Source organism: Triturus cristatus, chromosome 11 (genome assembly GCF_964204655.1).
Source record: "Triturus cristatus chromosome 11, aTriCri1.1, whole genome shotgun sequence".
NCBI classification, from domain to species: Eukaryota; Metazoa; Chordata; class Amphibia; order Caudata; family Salamandridae; genus Triturus; species Triturus cristatus.
In genome coordinates, this window is record NC_140594.1 from 918300310 (window position 1) to 918321794 (window position 21485).

A 21485-nucleotide genomic window follows, 5' to 3' on the forward strand; every position below is an offset into this window, starting at 1 on the left:
ACTGCCGATACTTTGTGCAAAAAAACAAGATGTGTTCTTCAGTTTCATTAACTTCGCGGCAAGCAGGGCAAAACTCTAAAACCAGGCCAGTCGCCTCTTTCCCTGGAAATTTCAATAGCAGATTACCGTATCTAAACCAAATATACAAGCTCTTAGCAAAAGGGAGTGAGATCAAATCAAGAAAGGGTTCAAACAGAAAGCTAGATAAAACATTTAAAAATGTAGATGTTATCTGACCACTTCTTTGATTGTTAGTATAATGTTCCCCTACTGCACTCCAATACGTAGCTTTGAGAATCAGGATTTCACGTTTAGTGGCCCTTTCTGGGTGCTCCCACAAGCCCATCAGGTTCAGTAGTTTGCACCCTTTAGCAATATGTCTGAACCAAGGTAGTTGTTTTGCCCCATTGAGTGCTAGGACCTCCCGTAGGGAGGCTTCGCAGTGTTTCGGATGAGGACCACAGAGGGTAGCGCACCTTAGGCCCACTTCCAAGGGTACAGGACTTGGGTGGTAACACCTAGCAGAGCAGACTCACAGATGGCAGAGTCCAGATGCAGAGCAAAGCAGCAGAATAGCAGTCTATCAGCGTGGCAGTCCTTGTCGCAGCACAGCAGTCAGTCAGTCAGTCAGAGATAACTTTATTTCACCAAAATAATGATGGCATAAAAAGTATTCTACAGATAAAACAATTTCCAGAATCTTACAAGAAATATAAACACATTAAAAACAGCATTATTCTTATTACAAATATTAAAGGAAAAGAATAAAAAATTCATATATACATACAGTGATTAACACAATTCAGTTAATACTTCAGTTAATTATCAGATTGATGAATTGATCGTCTCTTTTTTAAAGTCAATAAAAAGAAGGACGCCAACCAAAAACATTTAAAAGGATCAGGTAATAACTGCAGATAATATAGAGCCACACGACACTGCTTAAAATTCATTTTACGGATAATGGTGACAATAAACCTTTTCCTTTCCTCTCAATAAAATTTACAAAAAAACAAGAAATGCAGATCATTCTGAATAGATCGATCATCACATGTGCAATTCAGATGTTACATAGGTATTACGAGGTAGACCTAACATCAAGGGGATATACTTCAGGTGAAATCGAACCAAAATATATCTATGTTGTAAATTACTGACGAACAATAGAGTGCATTCATATCTTTCTTTCTTTCGATAACTTTATTGCGGACACAACGGACCATAAAATACACTCAAACACTATGTTACAGAGAATAAATAACATGCACCAAATCAAAATCAATCACAATCATATATATACACCTACATTACAAATTTAAAACCAGCATTTATTAAAATCAAATTAAACCATTGAAGGTAGTTATCGGAGGAATACATTAAATTTCCTATAAATATGTAAGTCAACAATTTATTTCATTAAACAATTCCTGCGTTTAAGCCACATCCCATTTAAAAAGCGGGAGAGGGCGAAAACGAGGGTGCATATCATATTTTAATACTCTCAAGGCCTTATAACATTCTCTGAAGCCAAGGTTCCTACAGATAGGTTTCACCCAACGATTGCGTACAGTCTGATATTTGGGACAAAAAAACAGGATGTGGATCTCATTTTCAAGATGGTATTTGCACGCTGGGTACTCAGTATTTTTATTTAAGTCCCATTTACTAGTAAATAACATGAGCGGCAGACTACCCATCCTAATTTGCATGTACAGTTTCCTTGCCGAAGCTGGATTAATCAGGTCAAGGAAATCCTCCTTTTTGTAATCCTCTTTTACTAGGAGGAACTGAGATGTCAGTCTACCAACTGTAGAGCTCACGTGAAGAGACAATAGATTGTGGTGTCTATAGTGGTATACCAAATCGGCCCTAGATATTGCCGGGCACACTACTTCTGGTGTTCCCCATAACTCGGGTAAGCCAATCCTATTACAGAGTTCCTTAATATGAATTAACCACGGGATTTTCCTGGTTCTAATTTCAGCCCACACATCCCTGAACTCACTTCTAAAGGGAGCTAGTTCAGGAACTGACCATATTCTTCTCCAGTAGGTAAGTGGCCTTAAGGCCACTTCCTCCTCAATAAGGAGAAGCCCTAGGTCCAGCCGAAGAGGTACTAACGGAGTGCTAACTGGCAATCCCAACAGATTCCTCATAAATGAGTGCTCCACCCTTATAAGGCTTGTGGGCCTAAAATGCCCCCAAAGCTCCACCCCGTACATAGAAGCCGCTATAGCCTGTACTGTATAAATTTCTATAACTGGAGCAGCAGGCTTGTACACAGATACTCTGTGCATTTTCGAAATCCCACCCACCGTTTGTGTCAACTTTAAAGCAGCCTTTGCTACTTGGGCATCCCATTCCAAATGTTCCACAAGGATGATGATGCCCAAATACTCAAAGGTTGTTACTCGTTCCAAAGGTATGCCATCCAATACTGGATTTGGGCGATTCTGCCTGGGTGGGTTAAAAATCATAAATTTAGTTTTAGATAGATTTATCTCCAGGCCTCCTGATGCACAGAAATCGGCGAAGCCATCCAAGGTACGTTGGATACCCGTTGATGTCTTGGACAACAACAAGGTGTCGTCCGCGAACATCAATGCGGGTACCCGGCCTGTAACTAACCTTGGGGCATCAATATCCTTTATACCTAATAAATGATCTATAAGCCCATTTATGTATAAACTAAAAAGGGTAGGGGCCAGGACGCACCCCTGGCGCACCCCCTTTTTTACCGGGAAGCGAGCAGACAATTCTCCATGCTTCCCGCATCTGACTTGGGCATAGGTTTCTGTGGGGAGCCTTATTAACACATCCAGGAGGTATATTGGGATGCCAAGATCTAAAAGTACCCTCCACAATTTTCCCCTAGGGACCAGATCAAATGCTGACCTCAGGTCCACAAAAATGAGGTAGAGGCTGCCACCCTCCACACTCACTGTTTTCCAATACAGGACCTGAAGTCTGAAGATCTAGTCAATAGTTGACGTGCTCGTCCTAAAGCCGGCCTGAAGAGTACTCAAGATCTTATTTTCCTCAACCCAGGCCTGGACTCTTTCCAGGATTATTCATCCCATCAGCTTCTGGGTGATATTTATCAGGCTAATGGGCCTGTAGTTGGACGGTAGTAGGGGGCAGCCTTTCTTGTGAATAGGAACTATCTCTGCGCCTCGCCAGGAATCTGGCGGATCCGTTCCCATTAAGATGGAATTAAAGAAGACACAGAGATAAGGGGCCCATATTTTTTGGTTCTGACCAAAATAAGTCCCCTGGAAGCTTATCAAGACCGGGCGCTTTGTTAGGTAATAGCTTGGCGATAGCAGATTCAACTTCAACGATAGTGATCTCCTGTACCCCCCCCCATCGATGCTCATGGAGGGGGACAAAAGTTGAAGGAGCTAAATCGTAAATGCCCGAATGTGCATACAGGGTTCCAAAATGGGCTTCCCATACTGCTGGTGCTAGATTTGGTACTATCGCTAATCCACCATCCCTCCCACCGTCACTGACTATTGCCCAGAAGGATTTCAAACCCTTATACTGGAGAGCAGTTCTCAGATCTTCCCATTTATTTGCATCCCAGACCTTCTTCTCAGATTGAATAACCTGCTTGTACTGCAACCGAAGTTCCTTAATCCTCGGCTTGTCCTTGGCCTTTATAGCTTCTAATCAATCTCTTTTCGTTTTGCGGCAGGAGGCATTGTACCAGGGATGAGATAGGACTGGTTTTTCTTTAATGCTTACTTCCGGATAGAACACCCCAAGGATCTTGGAAGTCAGATGATTGTGTATTTCTACCGGCCTAGCGTCCAGCCCTACTTGAGTGCCCAATGGCCCAACCCCAGCCATTTCACTAAGATACGGCACAGCCTGCTGGTATATGTGTGCTAACTTATTTGGGGAACCCAATATGTAGGGCCATTTTACTCTCCGCTGTTCTTATGTAGCAGGAGAGGTAGTTGAACTAGAGTGGGCACTACTGAGTAGTTAGACAGGCCCCAACTCCCTGGTTTAAGTGTCATAACCAGAGCAATGTGGTCACTGTCTTTCTGCTGGTAAACCTGAAAATACAGAACCCTATCCCAAAATCTGGATTCCACCATAATGTAGTCTATGGTCGAGGTTTGCCCTTCTCTGTTAAATGTTGGTAGGCCAGGTCTATCCGATTTTAATCTCTCATTACAAGCCCTCAGGGAAAAAGAAAAAATGAATACATTTATTTGGAGGACCAGCGGCGTCCACGCTCTAACGGGTGGGATCAGGGGTTCCGGGATGTTCCAGTACTGATTCTCACTATCTGAATCATCTAGGCTCACATTACTAAGGGGCTCAAACTGCCAATTAAAATCGCCCCCTATTATTAGAATGTTCTCTGGGTCAAGAGTCAGTATGTATTCTCTCAATTGTTCAATGACTCTAGACTCTTGCCCACTCTGCATTGGCCTTGAGTAGATATTAATTAGGGCAATTTGTTTGTTAGCTAGGAGGGATAAGAGGACACATTGTATATCATGGGAATTTGTTGGCAGCTGCTCTGCTTTAGCACCCAGGTGCGTGCCCACCCAGATGCTTATCCCCCCGGATGGTCTGCCCCTACCCCTCGTTGTGGCTGGTATGTTAAAAGTGGCAAAACCTCTCCGTTGGTTATTTTCCAGAGCCCACGTCTCCTGCATTAAACAAATATCATGTTTTCTACAAACAGACCCCAATCTGGACATAATAATTTATTCTTGATCCCTGCCAAATTCCATGAGAGAATTTTGATGTTACTGTTTACCTCCCATGCTTTAAAATTCTTATGTGTCCTACTACAACTAACTGCCCAAAGTGGTGAATCATCCATGTGCAACCCCCCCATCCCCTAGTTGGGCCCCTTCTCCCTCGGTGCTCTGTCTCGAGCCCCTCTTGTAGCTGTGCTGATTCCCATGCTGCTTACACCCTCCTGTGTTACTGGAGACGGGGCATCAACGTGCTTGCTAATATTACCCGCCCTGCCGTTACCTCTAGATGCCGCAGAAGTGCTCTCTCTCCCCAGAGGACCATATTGAAAAATGCTACATTTCATTACAGGACCCTCCCTTGCTGCTAAAAAACTCATATTATCAACTTTGGCAAGTTGGGGTGAACTACACCTCGAACGTCAATTTACTTGATCCAGAATGCTAAATCTGTTATTATGATGGAACATAGCCAGTGCCGGGGGACAATTTTTGGATCCCTTCCAATTAGGATATCCTGGCTGGGAATTAAAGCCCGAATTTTCCCTATTCACCCAAGGCTGCCTTCTTCTAATAGAATCAGTGTGTAAGTTGGTAGGCGCAGCCGGATAGAAGTAAGTTAGGGAAAAAGATTTTTTTTGTGTTGCTGAGCTATCTGCCACCCAGTTACAGATGTGCTCGACGGCCCTTCTATTCCTGAAATTAATAACAACACAATTGTCCCGAATATTTTTCGCCCGGAGCCCCACCCAGTCCCCACATCTAGCAAAGAGAATTTCACTAGAAACCTGGTTTGGGAGAGGCCTGTTGCAGTTTAGCCAGTGGATACATTTGTTTTTAAGCTCACTGTAGACCTCCTTTTTTCGCTGGATTAAAACAGGAACCCCTGCTAGAACCACCACATAAGGTAAAGATTCAGGAGGAAGATCTATACGTGGAAACACACTCTTTCGTACATCAGAGGTCTTAGCCATGTTTGCTGTTTATCATAGCTTACTGCCCCTGTGTCCCCCCCACCCTCCGCATTTCTAAGATTTGCTGGATCATTGAGCACAACAATATCACTAGGTTGATTTGGGTGTTCATCGGGTAAAACAGTTGGGGCAGATAAATCCACTAAGTCATTTGTGGCCGGCGGGGTTACATGGTAGCAAACTGCATTCGTTGTCCTAGACAACCCCTCTATGTTACCGTTACCAACGTCAGCCCGCATACCACCCTCTGCCTGTGCGGGGTTAAGCAGTGATTCAAGGTGTGAAAGTCTGTGTTCTATAGAGTTCAGTCTGTCATAAATAGGAAGACAGGTGTCAGTAAATATGTGTTCCAATTTAGCCCAAAAGTCTTCCCTGGACTCGGTGGAAAAGATGTCGCCAGAACTTAGTAAAATCGAAGGCCCATGTGCAGTAAGCTGGGGTGTATCGAGTTCAGCTACAGATCCTATTGTTGGATTTGTCCCCAAATTGCCACATTTCTGGATTTTTGCTTTTTTATTCTTCAGTGTGGCTCCACCACGCTTTCTTTTGACCGCTAAGTCTGGTACATGATAAATAGTCCCCAGTTTAGAACTAGATGCAGACCGAGTTAGCAAACTCGATCTAGTTGCTACTGAGAGCTCGTGAATTTGTGGGCGGATGGCTGGACCAGCTACTACCGAGTCCACAGTAGCTGGGGGACTTGACAAGCTGCCAACTACTTTTGATGACTGGTTGCCCTCACCAGTGTGACCAGAGGGCACAATATCGACTGTTAATTGAGGCACTGGTGAGGATACCAGGGCCAGCCTTCCCATTGACGACCGGTTATCAAAAATCGGCTCCATAGATAGCCTCTTTTCAGTCATTTCAATTTCATGTTGCAGCACAGAAGATGACCTGGTTAAGAATTGGTCAATTGTACCCACAATAGAGCCTCCTGATAACGACTTTCTCCCCTTGGCTGTAGTCATTTTCCACTTTTGTTACAATGCAACTGCTCCAATAATTCGTAACAAAGAAAATAAAGAAAGAGCGAAGGGCAGTCTTAATAATCCAGCAATGCGTACTAACCTTCATATGCTGATCAAATGTAGGATTAAAGAGAGGGGTCCCGTCCCATCCTCGTTCGTGCTCGGACGGGCTCAGACGGGCCCGCCCTTGGCTTCGCGTTCCGGGATGCGGAGGACGCGAGGAGTAACGGCAAACAAAAGTCAGCTCCTACAAGCGGCACCCGCAAAGCAGAGAGTAATGAGGCAGCTAAAGACGGGAACTGCTGCACTGGTTCCTGAACGCTGCGTCCCAAAGGCGGCAAACACGAGTCAGCTCCTACGAGCGGCACCCCAGACGGCTTTATGGTTCTTCATGGGAAGGGGTGTTTGTGCAGAAAGGAAAGAGGAAGTACTGAACCAAAGTACAGCAACTCTTGTTGGCGTTTGCTCCAGAGTACAACCAAGACACCCAAATAAAAGCTGGAAAACAAAAACTATCCTCACAAAAGGAGGCGGAGCTGGCGGCTCCTGCCGTGCGCCTCAAGAAACCCAACAAATTAAGATCTCACAACTGCACTAACAGTTGGTGATGGGTAAAGACCAGCGACTTCTGTTGCTTCACAAAAGCTGCTTTCCGAGCTTAAGGAGCGTCTGGGATGCTTTACGGCTTCTGCCGTTGGATTTTCTTGATGTGCGGCGTCTGCCGCGTTGGGGAGATGTTTTTGCGGTGCCCACCACTGAGAATACTTGTTTGTGGCTTCAGCCGCGTTTCCATCAATGTTTAGTGTTTCCTGCCGCTTTGAGAACGCGATGCTTTAGCGGCTCCTAGGCAGAATCAAAACGACATAACACCAACATACATATGCTGTTCTTTAATATTGCTCCCCCAATTCATTCATATCCATTTGCGTTAGGCTTGGAACCTCCAAAAATGCTCTAACAGTTGTCATCTTAAAATTGGAGACCTCACCCTTTGCCTGTAATCTAAATAACATATGATTTTTAAATCTTTCTTAGAAATAGACCAGCAAGTTGTGGGATCTGTGAACAGATGATGTAACCCAACTACTTGAAGGGTAGATTCAACATAACATAACCAACTGATATCATTTGCACCATCAAGCTTCAAGACATCATTTTTAATATCCCTCGTTAACAAGAGAGTTTCCTTCCGCCAGACCGAGTGCCACATTAAGATGGGCGCCACAGAAATGTTATCAGATATATAAGGTACTCACAATTCCAAGGACCTGGCCTGGCCCGAGTGAGACTGGTATGCTCAGACGTGAGTCCTGTGCTCTCCATGCCACTGGAATCAAGCTATCCTGGCTGAAGAGGGGTGAAACCCCGAAACCAGTCCTAGGATGCTTGCTTCCAGTCCAGGGAGGACCTGGCCTGGCCGTTCGGGCTGGACTGTTCCCATTGGGCACAGGGTCAAGACTGATTTGCATATGGCTGGGTCCAAACCGGAATAGCATGGTGAGCAAATAAATGATGGATTTAGGCCCAGATCTCTGTACTGGGGTGAATGTATGACATTGTTCTGCATTCTGTCCATCAATAGTTCTTTTTGCAATTAAAATTAGAGCATGATTTTGGCAGTGAAACCAGATTTTTCAAAAAGGTATCTTCTATAATTTGTAATTTTGGGCAGTCTCTAATGCCCCATACAGCTGCTCAATATGAGGCAGCAGATACAGTTTTGGCTCCATAAAGTGTTTTAATTGCTTCAATAGGTTTAGACCCTATTTTTTCATAAATTTAAAAAGTGCCCCAATATGTTTCTCCATCTGTAACCCCGTATTTATGACCATGCTTTGCCAGTTGTTTTGGTGATCAAACATAATCACTAAATAATTAAAAGAATCCAAAACTCCCAATTTGCCTCCTTCAGTACAAATTTGTGGTTGATTCTGCTGCTTTGGCCCTGCCACTAAAACAAAGGACTTTGAATAATTAATTGTCATGTACAGCTGGTTCATGAAGTTAGTATAATCCATCACTAATCTGCGGAGCGCATTACTAGTACGAGTTAAAATCACTGTGTCCTCCGCATATAAGAGTATCAGTGTTTGTAGTGAATTAATGTAAGGAACATCTTGGGTCGATCCCTGCAAAGCTGATTCGACATCATTAGTGTAAAGTGCAAATAAGAAGGGTGTCTCACACCTCTAGCAATTTTGAAGTGCCTAGTACACTCTCCTCCTTTTTCATAGCGAACACGAGCTGAGGCACCTGAATACAAATCACGAATGATATTAATGATCTGTATATCCACCCCCATTGCCTCCATGATCTGCCACAGCCTAGGCTGTGCCACGCAGTCAAAGGCTGCGGACAGATCCATGAAGGCAAGCTATAAATGGCCTTTTTTTGCTGCCGTATACTTTGCAATTATTAGGTTCAGGTTCAGACACTGATCCACAGTGCCTTTTTCTTTTCTGAACCCAAACTGAGGTGGTATTTTAATATTATTCTCCAGAGCTCATTCCTCAAGCCTATTTTAAAGCTGCCGGGCCATTAGTTTTGCAGTTGAGTCTATCAAAGATATAGGCCTATAGTTTTTCAGGATTGACCTATCTCGCTTTTTGTAGATAGGGACAATTACAGTAGTTCTCCATGAGGGAGGAACACCAATTTGGGCAATTTTATTAAAAACATTAGTTAAAAGCAGGGCCCAAAGGTCTGATTATCTAAAAAAAGATCGATTGGGACGCCATCGGGTCCTGGTGCCTTTGCACGTTTGCACTGATTTAGAGCATCTTTTATTTCTTCCAGCGTAATCTGGGCACCACCTCCTAAACCAGCTAAGCTTATGGAGGTAGATTGAATAGTTCCCTTTTCAACAGTTCCAAATAGCCCTTTGAAATGCGTAACCCATTCCTCCTGCTCAACATGGTTATCTATAGATATACACCATTCATCTTTTAAACACAGTGAATTAATCACAGACCAAAAAGCCTGCAAACTCTTTAATAATGTAGCGTTTTCCAGATTTTCCCATTAGTCTTCCTTTAGGGCTTTCAGCCTCGATACCCTTGCTTTTTTATAAGCCTGTCGCAATGATTTAACCAAACCAAACCAGTTACATTTTTTATGGTGTCCATTGCGTATGGATCGAGTTAAATTCTTCCTAACTTTCAGTAATATCTGCTCGAAAGCTGTGACCATGTCATCATCAGATAGAGGGTATAGGCATACCATTATCTCTGCTACTTGTTTAGAGACTAAATTATCCAAAAACTTCACTGCATCAACTCTCTCCCATTTCAGAACAATTCCATTCTCTCTTGCTATTACTGGATGTATATGCAATTTAAGTGAACATTTCCTTTTCACTAAAGAAGGGATAGAGAAAGTGATTTCAGCATGGTCAATAAAAGCATAACAATTAATCTCAAACTGAGAGAAAAGTTTTCTTATAGAATCAGAGACCAAAACATAATCAAGAGTGGAAAAAGAGGAACGACTAAAAAAAAGTGAATCCTAACTGACCAGTTTCCATTGCTGCAGTATTTAAAAACTCAAGATTATTTATAGTTAGAAGTCTATTTAAACCACTACCATAATCATTGTGACTAAAATGAGGGTCTTATCCCCCATCATCATCTACCAACCCACACACTGCAGTTTTAATCTTGTAACAAGGGTGAGCATTGAAATCCCCAAGCCAGATTATATCACAGGATTCGGAGCATACTTTCTGCAAATTATCAATGTCTGTTTCTAAAGAGGCCAATAGAACTGCATGATTGCCATCAACATTATTATTATAAAAATTAATAAGCAGCCAATATTGATCAGCACAATACTCTAAGAGAATAGTATGATAATATGGAGATATATTTGAAAAGGAATTCACTTTTAGAGGAAAACTTTTGGAAAGTAAGGTCAATAAACCTCCCTTTGCATGACCAGCTGAAGAGGGTACAGCAGGAGTAAAAAATGAACGATACCCATTCAGATATATTGGGTCAGTTTCACACGTCTCTTGTAAGAATATTACATCTTTAGATGTTATCAGAGACAACCATTCCATATTAGACTTTTTTTGTTTGTATCCAGCAATGTTCCAACAGATTACTGCAACAGAGTCTGAACTATTCTCAAAGTGTATCGCTATCTGGGGCAAATTCGGAGAATCCATCTGGATATTTTGCTCTAGTTGAGAAGCTACTGAAAGAGCGGAGAGCATAGTAGGTCCATTTTGCATAGGTATATTACTAGTATCATTTTCTATTGGACTCAGCTCATCCAGTCAGTCACATACTGGCATGCCTTCCAATGCAATAAATCTATTGCTAAGGGGTAATGGTGATACAGAGGGAGGAATAGGCTGGTTACATGGAAGACGAAAAGGCTTCCGGGCATTATGTACTCTAAGAAAAAGGGTCTGAAGTAAGAAAATAGGTTTGTAAAAGAAACCTAGTGGAAGGGTACAAATTTCAGTAAAAAGTGAAGGAGTGCTTGGTAATATAGCTAGTAGGTCACCCACTAAGTGATGGTTATCAAAATTTAGAACAATACAATCTCCTTTATTAGTTTAGATGCTCTTCCAACCCAGTTTGATTTGATTCGATTTGATTTTGGAATTTATATAGTGCACGATTGTCCTGGGGCGTCTAGGCGCTTAGCGGAGGAGGAAGCCGGAAGTGGTGCATTAGTTTGAAAACAGCCATGTCTTTAAGAGTTTTCTGAAACCGAGCAGTGTTGGGCAGCTTTTGACATTTAGCGGGAGCAAGTTCCATAACCTCACAGTACCTAGTACAAAGCTGCTTCCTCCCCAGTTAGCTTTCTTAAATTTAGGTGTCTGGAGGAGTTTGCTCTGCGCTGAGCGTAGTTGTCTTGATGGATGGTACCAGGTGAGGTGTTGTTTTAGGAAAGTTGGTCCATTTCCGTGTACAGCTTTATATGCTAGGCATAGGGTCTTGAAGTCTATCCTTTTCTTGATAGGAAGCCAGTGGAGTTTTTCTAAACCTTCGGAGATAGATTGAAATTTGGGAATGTCTAGCAGTAATCTGGCGGCAGCGTTTTGTGCTCAATGAAGTTTAATCATGTGTTGTTTCTGAAGGGCTAGATATAGTGCTTTACAGTAGTCCAATTTGGCCAAGGCTAGGACTATCACTAGCATCTTTACAGCTTCGCGGGGGGATGAAGGAGCGCACTTTACGAATTGATTTTAGAGTGAGGAACACTGATGACACGACTTTGTTGACTTGTTGTTGGAAGGTCAGTCTGTTATTATAGATAACACCCAGGTTCCTTACTTTCTGGACTGGAGTAGGGACAGCACCCATACTGGGGGGCCACCAATTTTGTGACCAAAAGGATGTGTCAGAGCCTAATAGGAGTACCTCAGTTTTTGAACCATTAAGCTTCAGACAGTGAGTTCCCATCCAGTTATTGATGTGGGACATACCCTGGTTAAAACGCTCGGCTGTTTCCTCTGGATTGCTAGAGATGGACACCACATTTTGGGTATCATCAGCGTGGGATAGAATTGTGAAGCCGAATTGCCTGATGATCTTGGCCAAAGGGGTCACATAAAGGTTAAACAGGGTGGGGCTTAAGGAGGAGTCCTGTGGCACCCCGCAAGGTAAGTCCCCTATCTGAACATATTGATATCTGTTGTTCAGAAAGGATTTGAGCAGTGTTTGGGCAGTTGACCCTCCTTGCCATAATGATATGTTTGTGTACATTAAAATTATCCCTTGTGCACTTGGAAAGCCAATGCTGAGCCTTATGGATTAACTACTCCGTCGATTCTAATAAATCTTCTTTTAGTTCTGGTACATTAGCCAAGACTATGACATATGGGCAGGCTGCGGGAGGAAGATCCAGTCTTCCTTTAACATTCAGATCCTCAGCTAAAACTTGAGAAACCCCCCTTCCAGTGCAGGGAGCTAGTGCTTTGCCCACTAAGGAGACAGAGTTTACAAGTGGTTGGATATTAAGAGAATTGGTTACCAGGAAAACCCGGGAGGGTAATCCTAAAGGATGGATCGAAGTAGAGTGGTTGTTCACAGTGCCATTAGAGAATTGAGATTTGGTACTTGACCGGGTGTAGTCATAAGTATGAGTAGGTACTCCAGAGGTGGTTTGACTCAAAGTCGGGTGACAGTTATTATATACAATAGGTCTCGTCAGATTGGCAGATTCTTGAACAGAGCCTGCTGAGTAAGTAGGAAACCCTGTTGGTTGTTGAGGGTCATGACTTCCTATATTATTAGTAACTCCAGAAGACACTCTACCTGGTTGGGGGATCACCCTCACTTTCCCAGTTGACTAAATAATATTAGGGGGGCTTGGATCAATGAGAGTAAGACCTCTAAGGATGATAACTTTTGCTCAATTATGGTTAATTTATGCAATATAGGATTTAATAGTACAGTCACCATAGTTTCTATTCGTGCCAGCAAGTCCGAGTCATAATCATGATAATTCACCAAATGAGATTTACTCATAATATCCTTTGACCTTGTATTTCTTGTAGATCTTAGATGTAAGAAAGGCCCTGAGTCCAACTCCTCATCCCCAGTGCTCTTCTCGGTGTTTTTCTCCTTGCATGGCTTTTTCAACCTTTTTTGCTTTAAAGGACCTCCTCCCTTTCTCTTCCTAGTCATTGGTACAGGATTACCACTCTCTGGGTGTAGAGAAGCTAGCTGCTCCTGGTTGACTGTACAGCATTCAGATGTAATATCAGTGGGGGAAGATGAACTTGACATTGGAGCTATGGCCATGGCTGTCCCAAGTTCACTTATTGGTTCTCCAGAAATCGAAGACTCAGTGGGTTAATGCTCGCCCTCCTAAACAAGAACGTTTCTGGGCAATAAGTGAATCTAAAGAAAGTCTTCTCTCAGTTAGCTCAATTTCATGAGCAAGGACAGACTCAGCTCTTGTTAAAAAATCATCCATGGTCCCAACATGTTCACCCCCTTGCTTTTCTTTGCCACCCCTCTTTTTACTCATTGTAATCCAAATTTCAAATTTCAAATATACCAACCTAAAAGTCAGAACAATTAAATCGAGATCTAACCAAGCTGTCTGGTTCTCCAGAGAATAGGTGGAATCAACATTACCTTTAGTATTCCTGACCCATGAGACGAATATTAGGGGGTAGTCCCAGCCCAGCCTCTGATGGGCCCGCCCTAAGCCCAGGCTTCGCCCGCATGCGTCCCGCGCGAGCCCTGAGCCTTTTTTAAAGCGCCTCCTGGTGCGTCCTTTGCTCTCTCTACAGGCGTCCCTGCCGCAAAGCACGCTGGGAGGTGTAGTTTCCTACCTCCCAGCAATGATGATTGGAATGGTGAGGCGCAAGGGCAAGGGCAAGGGCAAGGGCAAGGGCAAGGGCTGCAGGCAAGGGCTGCGGCAATTACAGTGGCAGGCGCATTGGCTCTCTCGGCTCCCCAGGCAAACGCTCAGCGTGAAAAGACTCCCCCGCTCAGCGTGAAAGGACCCCCCCGATCACTTTTCACTGCTGTTGCTGCTGTGACCCCGGGTCTCCACAACTCGCCGTCGCCGTCTCCGTGGCTCCTGTTTAGACCCCCCCTTACACTGGCAGGCACCACAGATGAGAGGCAAGCAGGCACCGCAGGTTGCAGTCTACCGGAGCGTGGCAATGCTCCGACTGCTCTGACCGCTCTGCCGCCACTCACCACTTACCCCGGGGCCGTAGGTGCCGAGGGTGCTGCGGGGGGCCGCGGGGGCACAGTTCTGCATAGTGGGAGCCTTGCTGCGTTTCAGCAGTCTTGGGAAGCGGAAATGCGGCAGGTAGATGCGGCGTCCTCCTCTGCACTGCTACCGTGGCTGCCTGGCTGGCGGGAAGCAGTCCTTCCTCCTGCCAGAGTACCCACAGATCCAGAAGTGTACTGAAGGGGTGGTGTCTGCGATCCAGCATTTATGCTTTGGAGTGTTGGTTCTGGAAGGTTGGAGAAGCTTCTAGACAGTGGCTTTGAAGGGCAAATAATTCCCTTCCTCTCCTGCTCTGACTCCAAACTGACTGGAGTGACAATACAGGGTTGTTAGGACTATTGTGTGGGGAGGGCACACCCAAATTTAGGTGCAAGTGGGGCTGTGCTTAGTTCTACCCCCATCAAGTCACTTAATGGTCCATTAAGGTCCATCAAGTCACACCTAAGCTCCCATTGTGTGTGGCTTTCTAGAGGGAATGCACAGGGCCCAGCTGCCACCCACCTAGATGTGTATTCAGGAACAGGCAGAAAGGAACAGAGTGGTTAATGTAATAAAATGCCAACTTTCTAAAAGTGGCATTTTCAGACTAACAACTTAAAATCCAACTTTACAATAAGTTGTGATTTTAAACTGTGAGTCCAGAGACACTAAACTTGAAATATCTATATTTTCCCGATTGGGAATCACCCTTATAACATGTCATAAGGCAATCTCAATGTTAACCTATGTAAGTGATAGGCCTTGCAGTAGTGAAAAACAAATGTAAGAGTTTTTCACTACCTGTACATGTAAAACTTTAAAGTATGTGACCACAATTCACTGCATTGAATCTTTGGGGCTGCCTTAGGGGTGACATATATGTATTAAAAATGAAGATTTGTGCCTGCCAAGAGGGCAGACTTGCCAGGTCAACATGGCACTTTAAAACTGCAAACACAGGCTCTGCAATGGCAGGCCTGGGACATCTTCAAAGGGCTACCGAAGTGGGTGGCATAATCAGTGCTGTAGTCCCACTAGTAGCATCCAATTTACAGGCCCTGGACACATGTTGTGCACTTTACTAGGGACTTTTAAGTAAATCAAATATGCCAGTTATGAGAAGCCCATGTTACCATTTTTTTTAAATGAGAGCCCCTACACTTTAGCACTGATTAGCAGTGGTAAAGTGCCGAGAGTAGTAAAGCCAACAAAAACAAATTCTGCAAAAAGGGGAAGAGAAAGGCAAAAGGTTTGGGGGTGACAATGCAGAAAGGGCCAGGTTCAACACTAACAAACACAAGAAGCCTGATATATGAAATGCTCAGTACAGTGTGTGATGCTGAGAAAAGTAAAGAATGGGAAGCCTAGTATGAGATACTCACAAATTAGTATAGTGTGTGAAATGCTCACCGATGAGTATTATGTGTGGGATACTCTCAAAGGTAGTTAGTCAATCATCATATACTCTCAAACACGAGAAGCTTGGCACATAAAATGTTCACAATGATGAGAAACTTAAGGTGTGAAACTAGTACAGACACAAAAAGTCCAATGGCAGTTCCTCCATTAAGGCAGGGGAGCATCAAACACCCCCGCTGCAAGTACAGCAAACATGGAAAATGAATGGTAATAAAATGAATTTATTAACACTTTATTTTTCAACCTGACAGCCGAGTCTAAGGCGGGCCATTGCTGCTGATTGGTAGCAGGGAAAGAGTGGTGTGCACTTCAGTTTAAAGTGTGCATGGCACTTTGACCAACTGTCTTGCGATAGCCAGCCTGACATGCACACATTAAGCCTCTTCAACCCGAGCTATCTTAAACAGCTGGGTGGAGAGCAGGCACAGGCCCCCAGTGCCTGAAGGAACATCGAGCCAACCAACTCCAACCAATCCTGGCACTTCTCTCATTCTGCTAAACATTATCAGCAGCATGAAAGCAGCATCTGGATTGGTAGAGGGGAGTTGGCTGTAGTTCTGGGAGCCTGTGCTAGAGCCATGGATTTCTGAGAAAGACAGGAACCAAGGCAGTAGGTAAGTACACTTTAAATGTTTTAAATAAAGAACATTTTGATTCACTGACAGGCTATGTGAGCAACTTGAACTGTCTTCAGCCTCAACTCCAGAACTGTCAATCATGCCGTGTTATAAACACTGTTTACGACCGACCAGGATTGAGAGCTTTGGCGATGAGCTTGAGGGCACTGTTGGTTTTCAGCAGTGCTTGTTAGTGGGTCCAAATATTTTCCCTAACATTTAGACTTGTCAGCAATCGTCCATGACAAAGTCTAGTGTGCTTGATGCTCACAGCCACAAGAACCAAGATGATCAGATCCCACCCTCTTCTTTGTGTGGTGCTGGTTGGCTGGTGAGCAATGAAGCATTTTTACATGGTTATAGTACAGTGGTCGACTTGGAGGCGGCAGCTGGGGAAGGGCCGAGGAGGGCCTGGGGCACTAGTTGACCCAGAGTCTGCACCAGCCAGCCAGCTTGTGGTGCATGGAGGTCTGGAACCTCATTTCGGGGCAGGCTGCTGCAGACAGTAAAACAGATTCATTCTCATCTTTTGTCCTCAAGCGTGGGTGCAGCTGCACAGGGCCCTTTGGAGTTGTGTGCTTGTCTGCAGAAAAAACACAGAGAATGTCCACAGCCTTGGAGCCTAAATAAAAGGGCAGAGGGCTCAGGATGGGAGTGACCTTTGTGGTATCTGCCTCAACGTGTGACCGCAGATTGGTTACATGTTCAGCAGGTCAAGAGCAGGTCCATCATAAGTAGCATTTTCACACACTAATAGCCCTGCGAACCGCAGAGGTGCACTGAAGATTGTTTTGTCCCTCTCGTACACACACACAGGACCAGACTGGGAGCCCAAATCAGCCCCCTTCCCCCCCAGGAGGGGAAGGGGAAGGGGTGGTGGGAGTTGCAAGTGTGAAATACTGCTGCTTTTTTACTGGGGGCCAGTATTGTAGCAAGTCTGCAAAACGTCCCCCAGTAAGAAAAACGGCCCCCACAGTTGCAAAACCGGCACCCATCCTTCCAGCCTCCCTGGAAAGCGCCCGATGCCTGCCAGGGCCAGTCCGGCCCTACCCACTCATTTGTCCTCCATGTCCCCCCACTCCAGAATCTGAGGGAGCTAAACATTATATCCCCACATACTCCGTACGTCCAAGAGGTTGGGGACGTGACATGCAAAAGTTTATTAATAACAACGTTCGTCAACAATCTAGGGTGACTCCTGTGAGCTAGTGAACTCAAGAGTAATTTTACACTATACAGTAGTAATATTGCATGTGACTATCTCTAGAGCAAACTCGCGTTTAGTACGAAAATAGTGTAAATTTGCCTTATAAAATAAATCCTTTACATTCCGAAGAATCTCAAGATAGAAAAAAGCAGTCAAACAGCATATATGTCATGTTCAAATAACCACAGACCAGACGCAATTATACCAAGGAAAACCAAACACATGTTAACGCCAACACCAATGAATTCACTTTGCTTAACATGATAGAAAGACAAATAAACTTGCCGCAAATTACAATGACAAGGTAGAGTTATATTTGAGATTAACATAAAACTAGATACGTAGGTATGGAAAATAAATGTAACTCTTAAACCGATTGGCAAATCAAGTCATTACTATGCACACGGAGCAGCCACAGTGGTTTTCAAAACGCTTACATCTTTCTGTGAACCTAATATTTGTATCTATAAAAGCCTAGAATGACGCCGTCGATATCTTAAAGTCTTACCATGTTGGGGCTTTTCTGTTTTCTGAAAGCTGTCGTGCTGCTCCGTTCCAGCGACAGGTGATTATGTGCCTCGTGTGTATCTACAGCAACTAAACATCCACTCAATTTGCATACCGGGTACCACAGTAGTTAATCATTTAAAGCAGAGTGGGGGCCAGTGGGCCTGAGGATCTAGCGTGGGCAGTAATCCCTTTAATGATCTGATTATTTGAACTCACATAAAAGAGTTTTTAAAAACATGTTCTGACTGCAGGAATATATTCCATATATTCCTGTAAGCAAACGTGATTCAGAATTGCATTTTTTCTAAACTTTTTCTAACCTGTGTGGATAGAAATGACCTGGAAAGTTTTAGCAGAGAATCATACCAGATACGGACATTTATATGAATGCATGAAGATTCCAGGCTCTCGTGGTAGGAAGTCATCTTTTTAATTTTAAATACGTCTTGTATTAGAAATCGCATATATATTTAGAAAAGCACACTTATTCCAATTACCAATTACCAATCACATATTAGTAGCATATTTAACTGACCTACCTCAATTTATTAGTACTCTGTTAAGATTTGATTAGAGAAACAAAAATAGAGGCATGGAAAAGTTGAATTTGTTTCAGGCACTTGTATTTTAGACCACTTACTCGGCCATTGTTACATTTACTCAGTAGGCCTCTGTAGAAGTGCACCAACCATATAAAATACGTTTTGTCCCTCTCAAAATGTACCCAAATGTGTTTGCGGTTGATTGGTCCCTATGTATTGATGTAAACAGAGCAAAATGGGTTGGGCTGGAATGTGGCCCTGAGGAAATGGATCTTAGAGCAGGTGGAAACCGGGGAACCTCCATTTCCACACCAACTTGCTTTCATTTTGAAATGCAATTTGCAATGCTAACTATGTACTAAAAGGTTGAACTGCGAAGTGTCCACGTGCGTGAAAGAGGGGATCACAAAACAGCCTGCTCAATGAAAATCGGGCAAGTCTTCAATTTGCGACCCTCTGTGATTGGCTGTGAATGCTGAGATGGAGGCCATGAAGTGACAGAAGACCTCCTTACCTTGATTTGCATTCCCAAATGGGTAACACAATTTTAAAACAGCCTGTGTCCATTTAAAGGGATGGTGCTGCTTATAAAATGTATATTTATTGTTTAGGAAGACATCTACAGAGTGGGCAGTTGCCCTCTGGGCCACTACATTCTCCTCCAGCGTTCCAGCACGATTCTCAAAGGAAAAGCTGTCCCATTTGCAATCAGCTACCACCCAAGTCAGTGAGCAATATTTAGCGACTTCAACTGAAGTCGCAAACTATGGCGCATATGTGCAAGCAGCAAACGCTGCCGTTGTGTCCAGTTTTTGACGTTACGGCAGCTTTTTTTTATCGCTGTATTTACAAGTTGCTGCTAACCGCAGTTAGCAGCAGTTTTCTGGCGTAAACGAGAAATTTTAGGATCGCCGCTTCTGTTAACGGGACGTAACGAAAATGAGATGCAAGGTCGGCATTTCCGAAAAAACTGCTGTTAACGCCCGCTTTGCGATATTTACGAGGAATTCCTTGTATGGTGTCAAACCAAAAAAAACTGCCTCCAACTCCAGTTAGAGGCAGTTTTTTAAGACCAGAATATAGCTGGTCTTAAAAATGGTGCAAACACTTGGGGCCTCATTTCAGAAGTTATTGGTGCTGGACAGCACTGCAAGGAATGTTGCTGCGCTGGCCTGTGACAAAACTACAAGCAGGAATGCGCACCATCAATAAGATAGGGCACATTTCTGGGCCTCATTCATGAAAAGTGTTGAATCGCTGCGACAAAACAGCGTTGTGACACTTTTCACTATGCTCTTCTTGCAAAACTATGGATGCACTGTATTCACTGTACGGCCCTCCATATCGCAATTAATGACAGATACGTCTGGAATCCTGACTTATCTGTCAGCGTTAAAGTCATGCATTGCTGCAGTTGTGTCAAAAGCATGATGCAACTCCAGCAATGCATGGGGCCAGCCTATCCCTGTGGCACTGTGTCACCCTTACGCCTGCCATGAGGCAGGCATAAGGTAATGACGCGGTGGCACCCTTCAAGTTTTGCAGTGAAATTTGATGGATTTCACTGTGCCACTCCTATGAGGCTTTGTTGCATGGGAATGCCCACCCTGAATACATCATACCTGATGCAGGTATAATGTGGCACGGGCTTCACAAGGTCACGTGTATGCCTAGATGCTTCACTTTGCAAATACGGTGCAACGTGTTACAAGAATCACGCTGCAAGTACGTGAAGAAAATGACGCACTGGCGGGGTGAAATTGTTAGAATGGGCTCACGATTAAGCCCCTCTGTCTTTTTCCCCTACGTTGGCGCACAATGGCTGCCATGTGCCAACGCAGGCACCCTTGCGCCATGGTGCTAGAGTAGCTGTGTTGTGAAGTTGATTGATGTTGTGGCTCCATCTCTTCTTGAGATGTCTGCAGGTGGGGCTCGATTAGTGGAGGGTGGGAGTTAACCAGTTGGCCTTTTTGGAGTGTTGTTTGCCTGGTCTTTTCTTGAGGGGTGCAAAAAAACTGTTGATGGACAGAATGCAGAACAATGTCATACATTCACCCCAGTACAGAGATCTGTGGCTAAATCCATTGTTTTTTTGCTCACCATGCCGTTACAGTTTGAACCCAGCCATATGAAAATAAGTCTTGACACTGTGCCTCATGGGAACAGTCCAGCCCGAACTGCCAAGCCAGGTCCTCCCTGGACTGGAAACAAGCATCCTAGGATCGGTTTCGGGGTTTCACCCCTCTTCAGCCAGGATAGCTTGATTCCAGTGGCATGGAGAGCAAGGGACCCACATCTGGGCATACCCTTTCCACTCGAGGTGACAAATGCAAAAAAAACAGTTGATCGACAGAATGCAGAACAATGTCATACATTCACCCCAGTACAGAAATCTGGGCCTAAATCCATCGTTTTTTTGCTCACCTTTTTGTGCTTCTCTTGAGGGGTGCCAGGGTGTCGGCGCGGTTGGAGATCAATCGGTAAGCATTGGCGGATCGGTGGTGCTGAGGCAGTTGACTGGAATTTCTTCGGTGGCCTTGAACCAGCTGTGACCGGGGGGCAATGATGGAAATGGTGTACGGTGGGGGTCGTGAAGGAGTGATGTAAACAATGATGGTCGGTACAGGAGAGTCCTGTGGTGTGGCTGTATTTGAAGTTCCTGCTGGTGGAGAAGATGGGCTTGAGCATGTTATGTGTGTTGGTGCGGTGACTAGCTGCTTGAGTCCGATGTTGGCGAAGTTCCCCAGGAGAGAGGTGGTGTTCAAGTCACTGGGGTTGTCCAGGTGGAACTTGAGGTCTCTGAGAAGGATGTAGTCGGTGGATGGGAGAACCTGGGGT

At 44.3% G+C, this 21485-nt stretch overlaps 1 protein-coding gene across 1 annotated transcript in view; it reads right to left on the reverse strand.

Moving 5' to 3' along the window:
• SUCNR1 (succinate receptor 1) overlaps positions 1-18162 on the reverse strand; it is a 271238-nt gene extending 253076 nt beyond the window's left edge. Inside the window, exon 1 of the mRNA XM_085633504.1 lies at positions 18104-18162. Coding sequence (XP_085489630.1) covers positions 18104-18106 — 3 coding nt within the window. The 5' untranslated portion in view covers positions 18107-18162. The remainder of the gene's footprint in view (positions 1-18103) is intronic.
• Between the last annotated feature and the right edge of the window lie 3323 nt (positions 18163-21485).